General features: G+C 36.2%; 1 protein-coding gene across 5 annotated transcripts in view; it reads left to right on the top strand.

Moving 5' to 3' along the window:
• Positions 1-12546, top strand: part of LARP4 (La ribonucleoprotein 4) — a 65469-nt gene that overhangs the window by 33867 nt on the left and 19056 nt on the right. For all 5 annotated transcript variants that reach the window (XM_069584356.1, XM_069584357.1, XM_069584358.1 and 2 more), the window contains 3 exons: positions 280-383; positions 6705-6815; positions 7545-7598. In XM_069584356.1, coding sequence (XP_069440457.1) covers positions 280-383; positions 6705-6815; positions 7545-7598 — 269 coding nt within the window. The remainder of the gene's footprint in view (positions 1-279; positions 384-6704; positions 6816-7544; positions 7599-12546) is intronic.

Raw genomic sequence — 12546 nt, 5'->3', positions numbered from 1 at the left:
GAAATCATTACCAAATACTCTATGAAGGCTTCTTTTCAACTCCAAGTGACAGAGCAAGTACTCTGAATATTTATTCAGTGATTAACATTGGACGGTGTTCTTTGCATATCAATCTCAAGGTATTTTATCGTAACTGTAATCTTTGAATCTACCACTTAATTTTTTTAAGATGTTAGCCTCTGCTGATTCATTTAGTTGGAAATTGAAATGAATAGATTTTTAATGGAATTATAATATCACTATTTTTCGCTTTTGAATGAAATTTTTTTTAAATTTCAGCTTCTCCCATGGTGCAAGTTGATGAGAAGGGTGAGAAAGTGAGACCAAGTCATAAGCGTTGTATTGTGATTCTTAGAGAGATTCCTGAAACAACACCAATAGAGGTAAATCATTAGCATTGTTTGAGCTAAATATTCTTTCCTGTTTAAATTGGAGGAGGTAAAGAGGCAAGGCTTGTCACTGCTGTCATGTCAGTTACTGTGAATAGGGTGAACACTGACTTGCTTTGTAAATTCTGAAATACTGAAAGAATGGCACACAAGGAGGAAAATGATAGAATTCTTAGAGGGCTAACTTTGACTATTGCAGTGATACTCATTCTCCATTAATTTAATTGAATGCCAGTTAAAGTATAAATAGGCTCTTTTGGAGCTTGATGATTAAACTGAAAGGATTACTTTAAGAATGAAAAATTTGAGAAAGGATTAATGATTTAGGACTGGTTAGCAAAATAATAAAGCTGCAATCAAATCATAAAGATAGTATGGAACAGGTAGAAGGGTAAAATAATATTTTAATGAGACAGTAAATCCAGAAATGGGGAGTTACCTGGTGGCCTCGTGGTTAGGATTCAGAGCTTTCATTGCCGTGACCTGGGTTCAATCTCTGGTTAGGGAACTGAGGTCCCGCAAGCCATGTAGCTCGGCGAAATGAAATTAATTTAATAAAAATCGAAATAAAAATTTAAAAGCATTCAATAGTGTTCTATTTTGAAAAAGTCTAGAAATAGATCCTTTTATGTAACAACATAGTATAATAACATTTATTTAATAATCAGATTTTACCAACTCTCATGTACTATAGTTATTTAAAGCCTAAGGTTTTTTGTTTTGATTTACAAATAAAGTAACTGAGCCTTGGAATGGTTAGATGACACATGGACTGTTTTAAGTTACAGAGTCTGGATTCAAACTTAATCTTCCTATTTCCAAAACCCATGTTGTTTAAGCCATGAAGCTTCACACTGAGTTGTCATGTTAAGGATAAATTAGAGATGAGGAGGGTTAATCAGTAACTGATATGGTAATTGATTAACCATTTTAAAAAGAATTTTTAGACCCTTGTCACCTATTTGACACATAAGTAGTTAATCTTTTTGCCTGGAGTCATTCAGTATTAAATTTCCAAAAGGATGATTTCCTAAACTTAGAAACAGTGAGAGAAATTAGAAAAGAACCTGTCACTGGATAGATCTTGGATTTTAAATTATTAATTATGTGTCAGAAGTAACAAATTGAATGGAAAATTGCAGAAAGGAAGAATATTTGCAATATTAGGAAAAAATTTCAAGTGTATGAGCCAGAAACTGCCTGGATTTGGATTCCAGCATTTTTATTTACTAGCTCTGTGACCTGGGATAAGTTACTTAATCTCTTTTTGTGTTTGCCACAGTTTTCTCATCTATTAAATGGAATAATGCATGGGTGCTCTGTCACTTTGGTCCTGTCCAACTCTTTGCCACTCTATGGATGGTAGCCTGCTAGACTCCTCTGTCCATGGGATTCTACAGGAAACAATGCTGGAGTGGGTAGCCATTCCCTTCTCGAGGGGATCTTCTGTCTCCTGCATTGGCAGGCACATTCTTTACCACTAGTGCCACCTGGGAAGCCCAAATGGGATAATTTGTTGTTGTTGTTTAGTCGCTCAGTCGTGGCTGACTCTTTGCTACCCCGTCGACAGCAAGCAGCATGCCAGGCTTCCCTGTCCTTCACCATCTCCCAGAACTTGCTCAGGTTCATGTCCTTTGAGTTTGTGATGCCATCCAACCATCTTGTCCTCTGTCGTCCCCTTCTCCTCCTGCTATCAGTCTTTCCCAGCATCAGAGTCTTTTCCAATGAGTCGGCTCTTTGCATCAGCTGGCCGCAGTATTGAAGCTCCAGCTTCAGCATCAGTCCTGCCAATGAATATTCAGGACTGATTTCCCTTAGGATTGACTGGTTTGATCTTGCATTCTAAGGGACTCTCAAGAGTCTTCTCCAACACCACAGTTCAAAAGCATCAATTCTTCGGTGCTCAGCTTTCTTTATAGTCCATACATGACTACTGGAAAACAATAGCTTTGATTGTATGGACCTTTGTTGGCAAAGTAATGTCTCTGCTTTTTAATATGTTGTCTAGGTTTGTCACAGTTTTTCTTCCAAGGAGCAAACGCCTTTTAATTTCATGGCTGCAATCACCATCCACAGTAATTTTGGAGCCCACGAAAATAAAATCTGTCACTGTTTCCATTGTTTCCCCATCTATTTGCCATGAAGTGATGGAACCAGATGCTTTGATCTTCGTCTTTTGAATGTTGAATTTTAAGCCAGCTTTTGCGCTCTCATCTTTCACCTTCATCAGGAGGCTCTTTAGTCCCTCTTCACTTTCTTCCATAAGAGTGATGCCATCTGCATATCTGAAGTTATTGATATTTCTCCTGGCAATCTTAATTCCAGCTTGTGCTTCATCTAGTCAGACGTTTCGCATAATGTACTCTGCATATAAGTTAAATAGTCAGGGTGACATTATATAGCCTTGATGTACGCCTTTTCCAATTTTGAACCAATCCGTTGTTCCATGTCCAGTTCTAACTGTTGCTTCGTGTCCTGCTGACAGGTTTCTCAGAAGGCAGGTAAGGTGGTCTGGAATTCCCACCTCTTTAAGAATTTTGCAGTTTATTGTGATCCACACAGTCAAAGGCTTTAGTGTAGTCATTGAAGCAGAAGTAGATGTTTTTCTTTCTTTTTCTATGATCCAGTGAATGTTGGCAATTTGATCTCTGGTTTCTCTGCCTTTTCTAAATCCAACTCTTACATCTGGAAGTTTCTCAGTTCACATATTCTTGAAGCCTAGCTTGAAGGATTTTGAGCATTACCTTTCTAGCATGTAAAATGAGTGCAGTTATGCAGTGGTTTGAACATTTTTTGGCATTGCTGTTCTTTGGGATTGGAATGGAAAGTGACTTTTTGCAATCATGTGGTCATTACTGAGTTTTCAAATTTGCTGGGATATTGAGTGCAGCACTTTGGCAGCATCTTTTAGGATTTGAAATAGTTCAACTGGAATTCCATCACCTCCACTAGCTTTGTTCATAGTGATGCTTCCTAAGGCTCAAACTTCACACTCCAGGATGTCTGGTTCTAGGTGAGTGATCACATCATCAGGGTTATCTGGGTCATTAAGATCTTTTTTGTACAGTTCTGTATATTCTTGCCACCTCTTAATATCTTTTGCTTTTATTAAGTCCATACCATTTCTGTCCTTTATTGTGCCCATCTTTGCAGGAAATGTTCCCTTGGTATCTCTGATTTTCTTAAAGAGATCCCTAGTCTTCCCCATTCTATTGTTTTCCTCTACTTTTCATTGTTCACTTAGGAAGGCTTTCTTATCTCTCTTTGCTATTCTTTGAAACCCTGCATTCAGAGTTCCAAATGGGATAGTAGTAACAAATGAAATTGTGAGAATTGAGTTAGTATATAAAGAGCTTTGAGCAATACTAGGTACATTAGCCATTGTTATTATTTCTGTAGTTATTATATCTCATTCTGCATACATAGAGTGCTTATACAGATGAAAAACAGCAGATAAAGAAAGCAACACACTATTCATTTTAAAAAAAAGTAAAGGAAGTACAGATGACTAAAATAGCCAGAGAGGGTTGATCTTGGCAATAGTCTCTAAAATTCAAATTAAATTGAGGAGATTTGGATGGTGACCGGAAAGACTGTTGTCAGGTGGAATAAATTTTGATTTGTTTATATCCAGACTTCTTATACTTGGGAAAGTAAATCTATGAATATTATTCTTTCTAAAGAATGATAAAAGGATAAAAAATAATAGATTATATTAAGATTTAACTAAATTCATTATACTATTTGAAGGAACTGGAAATATCTGAAGAGTATTGATAGATTTTTGAAGGTAGAAATCAATGGGTGTCAGTCTAATAAAATCTGTCACTGCTTCCACTTTTTCTTCATCTGTTTGCCATGAAGTGATGGGACTGGATGCCATTATCTTCGTTTTTCGAATGTTGAATTTTAAGCCAGCTTTTTCACTCTCCTCTTTCACCTTCATCAACAGGATCTTTAGTTCCTCTTTACTTTCTTCCAGTAGAGTGGTATCATCTTCATATCTGAGGTTGTTTATAATTCTCCTGGCAATCTCCATTCAAAGGCTTTAGTGTAGTCAATGAAGCAAAAGTAGATGTTTTTCTGGAATTCCCTTGCTTTCTGTATGATCTGGTGTATGTTGTCAGTTTGATGGGGTTCCACTTCCTTTTCTAAATCCAGCTTGTACATCTGGAAGTTCTCAGTTCATATATGCTAAAGCCTAGGTTAAAGGATTTTGAGTATAACCTTACTAGCATGCAAGATGAGCACAGTTGTATGGTAGTTTGTACATACTTTGACACTGACCTTCTTTGAGGTTGGAATGAAAACTGACCTTTTCCAGTCCTATAGCCAGCGCTGTTTTCCAAATTTGTTGACTTATGGAGTGCAGCACTTTAGCAGCAGCATCTTTTAGGATTTGAAATAGCTCAGCTTGAATTCCAACACCTTCACTAGCCTTATTTGTAGTAATGCTTCCTAAGGCCCACTTGACTTCACATCCCAGGATAAGGGACTCTAGGTGAGTAACCAGACCATTGTGGTTATTATCTTCATTAAGACCTTTGTTGTATAGTTCTATGTATTCTTGTCACCTCTTTTTTATCTCTTTGACTTCTGTTAGATCCTTACCATTTTTGTCCTTTATCGTGCCCATCCTTTCATAAAATGTTCTTTTATATCTCCAGTTTTCTTGAAGAGATCTCTAGTCTTTCCCATTCTATTGTTTTCCTCTACTTCTTTGCACTGTTAACTTAAGGCCTTCTAATCTCTCCTTTCTGTTCTCTGAAACTGTGTTCAGTTGGGTAAGTTTCCCTTTCTCTCTTGATTTTTGCTTCTATTCTTGGGCTCCAAAATCACTGCAGATGGTGACTTCAGCCATGAAATTAAAATATGCTTACTCCTTGGAAGAAAAGTTATGACCAACCTAGACAGCATATTAAAAAGCAGAAACATTACTTGGCCAACAAAGGCCCGTCTAGTCAAAGCTATGGTTTTTCCAGTAGTCATGTATGGATGTGAGAGTTGGAATTATAAACAAAGCTGAGCACAGAAGAATTGATGCTTTTGAACTGTGGTGTTGGAGAAGACTCTTGAGAGCCCCTTGGATAGACGGAGATCCAACCAGTCCATCCTAAAGAAAATCAGTCTTGAATATTCATTGGAAGATCTGACACTGAAGCTGAAACTCTAATACTTTGGCCACCTGATGCGAAGAACTGACTCATTTGAAAAGACCCTGATGCTGGGAAGGATTGAGGGTGGGAGAAGAAGGAGACGACAGAGGATGAGATGGTTGGATGGCATCACTGACTCAATGGGCATGAGTTTGAGTAAACTCCAGGAGTTGGTGATGGACAGGGAGGCCTGGCACACTAGTCTATGGTGTTGCAAAGAGCTGAATACGACTGAGCGACTGAACTAAACTGAACTTCCCTCAGCTATGTATAAAGCCTCCTCAGACAGCCATTTTGCTTTCTTGTATTTCTTTTTCTTGGGGCTGGTTTTGGTTACAGCCTCCTGTACAGTGTTACAAACCTCTGTCCATAGTTCTTCAGGCATTCTTGTCTCCCAGATCTAATCCCTTGAAACCATTTTGTCACTTCCACTGTATGATCATAAAGTATTTGATTTATGTCCTACCTGAATGGCCTAGTGGTTTTCTGTACTTTTTAAAATTTAAGCCTGATTTTTGCAATAGGGAGCTGACGATCTGAGTTAGTCAGGTCCAGGTCTTGTTTTTGCTGACTGTATACATTTGCTCTATCTTTGGCTGCAAAGAATATAATCAGTCTGATTTCGATACTGACCATTTGGTAATGTTCACGTGTAGTTGTCTCTTAGGTTGTTGGAAAAGGGTGTTTGCTATGACCAGCACGTTCTCTTGACAAAACTCTGTTTAACTTGCCCTGCTTCATTTTGGGCTCCAAGGCCAAACTTGCCTGGAGAAATGCATGAAAATAGTTAGCACCTAGAAAATGCTAATCTAGGACCTTCCCCTTCCTGCCACTCCTCCCTCCCCTCTCCCATTTTATTAGATAATGATAGGACTTCAGAGATTTTTCTTTAAGGAAGATTTAGCTTGCCATTAGGATGTAAATAATTTTTCAGTTTTGCTGATTATAAAATGTTTCCTTCCTTAAATCACCCACATAGTTTACACTACAACTGTGCATATTCTTCTTTAAGAGCATAATCCTACTCAACAGAAAAATGTGCAGAAGATATAAACAGTTGTTACTAAGTAAAGAAATAGAAAGGACCAAAAGACATGAAGAGGAAAAACTGCCTGTTATTGATATATTTTTAGGGCTAACTGAAGTTTTTCATTTTTAGGAAGTAAAAGCTTTGTTTAAAAATGAAAACTGCCCCAAGGTGATAAGCTGTGAGTTTGCGCACAATAGCAACTGGTATATCACTTTCCAGTCAGACACAGATGCACAACAGGTGAGAAGAAAGCTTTTCTTTTGATTTGAACTGCTGGTGGAAAAAGAGAGTATGTATCTTAATTGAGAAAAATGTGTGCTTACAGTAATGTTTATCAAGACTTTGGAGAACTTTGTTCACTTTTTTGGTTTTGCTTTCTCATTGGTTTCCTTTTTGATGATCTTCCTAAAGTTTTGTTTCATCATAAGAACCATTTCCTATCAATAAAAAATTAGCACACAGTTTTCAAATTAACATGTACTCAGTAGTTAGTATTTCTGTTACATAGTAGGCCGCAATATATATAACTTCTGATTCTTGGAATTTTGACATAATGATATTAACTCTTAATTGCTACCATGTTTTATATAAAGATAAGTAAAATTACTTTGAAACAAAAATGTATATAATAACATTTTTAAGTCACTCACAGATTTGTCTTAATTCTTCATCTTAGAAGGCTCTCGGAACCTATTTTAAAATTGATATTGTAGTGATATTTTGGGTCTTTTCTGAATTTTGTGCATTTTATCTGTAGTGATCCATAGTAGTCATTACATAATAAATGTTAACTGTAGCTGAGGTCTTACATTTCTGCTTTTTCATTTCCTATCATCTGCATAATGTGGTCACCTTCAGAATTTTTTATAGTTTAGAGATAGTTGGTAATATTAAACCTCTCAATAGAATAATGATTGCTTTAATGAAATATTTGAATGCTAATGAAAGTTCCTTTCTGCTTTGTAACAGGCTTTTAAATACTTAAGAGAAGAAGTTAAGACATTTCAGGGCAAGCCAATCATGGTAAGAAACATTTTTTTAAGTAGTCTAGTTTCAGACAAGAAAGTTTTTGTTGTCTGTTGACAAAGATGAATAACATTTTATAAATCACATAATGAGTTTAAAGAAATTTCTGACTCATATGAAATGCTATTTCAGAAAATTAGTTGATAGAATATCAAAATACTTTCTAAACAGCAATAACTTCTGAAAGTATAACTTCAGACAGCATGAAGTTTTAGTCAGATGCTGATTGACAATGTGTAAGATAATTGTAGATCTCAAAAGTCAGGAGCAGGAATGAGTTTTTAGCAACGAAGGTGGGAAACATTCCCCATTTCCAATCTCATTTCAGTTAACTGCATCTATGCTAATACTCAGCTATTTGTGAGACCTGGAAATTGTCATTGATGATACTTGGCTCACTGTTTACATGTCTAATCTGTTCACTTCAAAATCCACTTCAAAACTTCTTTCAGTCATTATTGCCATTGTTTAGGCTTTTGAGAGATTAGAATAGCCTTTTAACTGTTGTGCCTTCAGCTTTCCCCTCCTTAAAGCCTATCCTCCACATTATTACCAAACCTTCCCTCGAGGCTCATATGGTAAAAGCATCTGCTTACAATGCGGGAGACCTGGGTTCATTCCCTGAGTTGGGAAGATCCACTGGAGAAGGAAATGGCAACCCACTCCAGTATTCTTGCCTGGAAAATCCCATGGACAGAGGAGCCTGGCAGGCTACAGTCCACGGGGTCGCAAAGAGTCGGACATGGCTAAGTGACTTCACTTCACTTGACCATCTAAGATAGAATCCTAAACATGCACTTACTTTGACAAGCTCCACGTTCCCTGGGTAATATGTAATTATTGTTTGTAAATGTGGTGTGTTGTTACTGTTACTGAGCTCTTAACTGTATATCAGTGTCTATTCTAAGCATGGTGTGTGTATAGACTCATTTAATTTTTACAAGAACCTAGTAAGGTGGGTACTCTCCTTTTTACTGGTAAAGAAAGTGAGGCACTAGAGTCACATACCCAGTTCCACATAACTAGTAAGTGAAAGAACCAGAGTGAGAAAAGCTTACATTTATTAAGAGGTTGCATCTCACTTACTGTTCTAAGAACATGACATATTTAAATCTCACTACTACTGTATTATTACTTTCCATGGTAGTATTACTTCTCATATTACGAATGAAGGTATCTGCCAGTTATCATTCTAGTTCCTCTACCTGTAATACTCTTCTCCTTATTTCCTTTCCCTGCTTGAGGCTATTAGGATATTCCCGGAGGTCTTCTAACAACTTCAAAGTTTTATATGTCAGATTTAGGTCTTTGATACATCTGAAATTAACTTCATATATAGTATAAGACAGGGGTCTAATTTCATTTTCCCTTCATTTATAGAAAGGCAGTTGTGTTTGCACTTACTAAGTGCTCTGTCCTTCCACAAGTTGTGTGTAATGTTGTATCTATCCTATATATCTCTAGTTGTTCTAATTACCATAGATTTCTAATATCTTTTTCTCCTTGTACAAAGTCTTCCTCCTTGTGCTTTTTTAGAATTATCTTGAGTATTACTTTTCCATGTGAATTTTAGAATGTTTGTCTAATGGTAACAAACAACCAATAGTAACAAAAACCTTATTGGAATTAATGGGATTACATTTAATTATTTGATTATATTGGGGATATTTGGCAGTTTTACCCTGAATTATTCATTATTGTGGTAACTTTATTATGATATATTTTCTCTATTCAAGTCTGTTTTATTTCTTATTTCAGCAGTAATTTTTACTGCTTTTTTCCCTCTCCTTGGTAACTTAGTGATTTTTTCCAAAAATGTTTTCATTTGTAGCAGCCTTGCTGAACTCCTTAGATCTATTAGTTTGTCGGGCCTTTTGGATTACTTGCTTGATAGATCTTACCAATAAATAATCACTATTTTTATTATTCCGTATACCTCCTGTATCTTATAGCTTATTGCTTTGGCTGAGATCCCAGGTTTAGTGGTAAATTTGTTCCTTTGTTCCTTCCTTTCTTTCACTATAAATAGTTTTCTGCTTTTTCTGCCATTTTGGTTTTCATCTATGGTTCTTTTGATTATCCATCACATAGTCCATGGGGTTGCAAAGAGTCAGACATGACTGAGTGACGGAACAACAACAACAAAGCAGTATTCTTGCAGAGATTCACATTAATTTTTATATCATTCATTAAAACCCGATGACCTTACACCCAGAAAGACACATGCAGGAGCAAGAAATTGTATGTTCCAGGCCTTGATGCTATTTTCAGCCATCCATCCTTTGATCTGGGCATGTCGTTTACCCCTAAGGTTTTGGTTTGTTTCTTTGAAGTGTGCATGCTTTTCATTTCTGAAGTTCCCTGGTTCAAAAGCAGTGATCTTGGAGGACAAAGGGATTCGGTGAACAATGCTTGCCCTCCTGTGCTGTGGATAATTTCATTAAGAGGCAGTACTTCCTGTTTTAATTGAGTTTTTATGACTGAGAATTAAGTTTTATTTGGTTTTCATATAAATTGTATATATTATAGAATATATGTATATAGTATATATGTTTACTTCTATATATATTTCTGTTATATATTTACTGTTTCAGAATTTTTAACTGTGAAAGTAATACCTGTATGTGGTAAGAAGGTCAGGTGATTCATAGTAAATTAATTAATTAAATCTCCCTCTCTCAGATTCCTCCAGTCATTTTCCCTGTAGGTAATATGAGAGAGTAATTTTTTCTGCATGCATTTAGAAATCTTCTTTGTGTCTATCTTTATGGGAGTGGAAATGTACAGTGTATACACTTCTGTTGTTTTCTCATAGTAAATCTTCACGATCTTTTCATTCACCATTGTTTCTGTTATACATACAATATTGTTTGCATGTAACATGATTTAATCATTTATCTCCATGGAAAAACATTAAGTTGTTGCTCTGTTTACAGATAATTTGCAATGTATGCTTTCTTAATTTTTTTTAATTATTGTGGTAAAATATGCATACATGCAATCTGCCCTTTTTAAGTGTACAGCTCAGTGGCCTTTAGTACATTCACATCGCTGTACAATCGTTACTGGTATTTTTCAGAATAAAAACTCTGAAACAAAGTTCCCAAATATCCCAGCCTCCCAAATAAAAATGCTATACCCATGAAACAATAACTTCCCATTCTTCCCAGCTGCTGGTAACTTCCCTTCTAGTCTCTGTATTTCTGAGTTTACCTATTTTAGATGCCACATACAAATGGAGTTATGTGATATTTTTTCTTTTGTGTCTGGCTTATTTCACTTAGGATAATGTTTTCAAGCTTCATCTATATGGAGCATATATCAGAACTTCATTACTTTTTGTGTATGTGTGTTTTATAATCCATTTCTCTTTTTTTAAGTTTTTTTTTTTTCAAAAAATTTATTATTGATTGAAGGATAATTGCTTTACAATACTGTGTTGGTTTCTGCCATACAACAACATGAATCAGCCATAGGTATAGAACTTCATTACTTTTTATTTGATGAATAATATTCCACTGTATAAATACCACATTTCTTGTATCCATTATCTATTGAAAGATGCTTGGGTTGCTTCCATCTTTGGATTATTGTAAACAGTGCTGCACAATGTATGTACTGGGAATTACTGGGTAACATGATAATTATATGTTTAACATATTGAGGAGTGCATAAGTGTTTTCAAAAGAAACTGTATCCTTTTACATTCCCACCAGCAATAGAGGAGGATTCAAATTTTTCTACATCCTTGCCAACACTTATTTTTGCTTTTTTGATAAAGCCAATGGGTAAAAGTGGAATCTTATTATGGTTTTGGGTTTCATTTTCCTAGTGACACAAGATATTGGGCATCTTTTCATGGACTTCTTTGACATTTTTATGTCATTTTTGAAGAAATGTGTATTTAGGTCCTTTGACCATTTTTAATTTTATTTTTTAAAACTATTTTTAAATTTATGACTGTTTTGGGTCTTGATTGCGGCACGTGCAATCTTTGTGGCACTACGTGGACTTCTCTTTAGCTGTGGTGTGAGGGCTCAGTAGTTGTGGTGTGCAGGCTTAGTTGCCTGGCAGCGTGTAGGATCTTAGCTTTCCAGTCAGGGATGGAAGCTGCATCTCCTGCACTGGGAGGCAGATTCTTAACCAGTAGACCACCAGGGAGGTCCCTGACCATGTTTTATATTGGGTTATTTTTTTTGTTGTTGATTTGTACCAGATCTCTGTATATTCTGAATATTAACCTCTTGTTAGATATATGATCTGCAAGTATTTTTTCCCATTTTGTAGTTTACCTTTTGACTCTCTTGAAGTGTCCTTTGAGACACAAAAGTTTTTAATTTTTATGAAGTTCAATTAATTTTTTTTATTGTATGTGCTTTTGGTGCCATACATCAAAAATCATCGCCAAATCCAAGATCATGAAATGTTAACCCTATGTTTTCTAACAAGGGTTTTTATAATTTAGCCTTTTCTATTTATTTCTTAAAAATTTATTTATTTTTATTTTTGGCTGCACTGGGTCTTAGTTGCTGCATGTAGGCTTTCACTGTCGTGAACGGGGGCTACTCTCTAGTTGCAGTACTTAGTCTTCTCATTACAGTGGCTTCTTTTGTTCAGAACACAGAATCCAGCATGTGGGGGCTCCAGCAGTTGGGGCACGCAGGCTGTAGAGCACAGGCTCAGTGGTTGTTGCACATGGGCTTAGTTGCCCCGCGCATGTGGCATCTTCCCAGACCGAAGACTGAACCTGTGTCCCCGGCAACTGGCAGGTGGATTCCTAACCACTGGACCAACAGGGAAGTCTCTAGAACTTTTAAAATTGGAGTCAGTCTTCTCAAGCTTTGCCACCACTTTAACAACTAAGTTTATATAATATTTAAATCCTTTCTTATTGTTTCAACAGTCTTCCACCATCTTCATCAGAAGTAGATTCCATCTCAAGAAA

Source organism: Ovis canadensis, chromosome 3 (genome assembly GCF_042477335.2).
Source record: "Ovis canadensis isolate MfBH-ARS-UI-01 breed Bighorn chromosome 3, ARS-UI_OviCan_v2, whole genome shotgun sequence".
NCBI lineage: Eukaryota > Metazoa > Chordata > Mammalia > Artiodactyla > Bovidae > Ovis > Ovis canadensis.
Note: the sequence above shows the minus strand (reverse complement) of the source record. Positions and strands in the feature narration are given on the sequence as shown.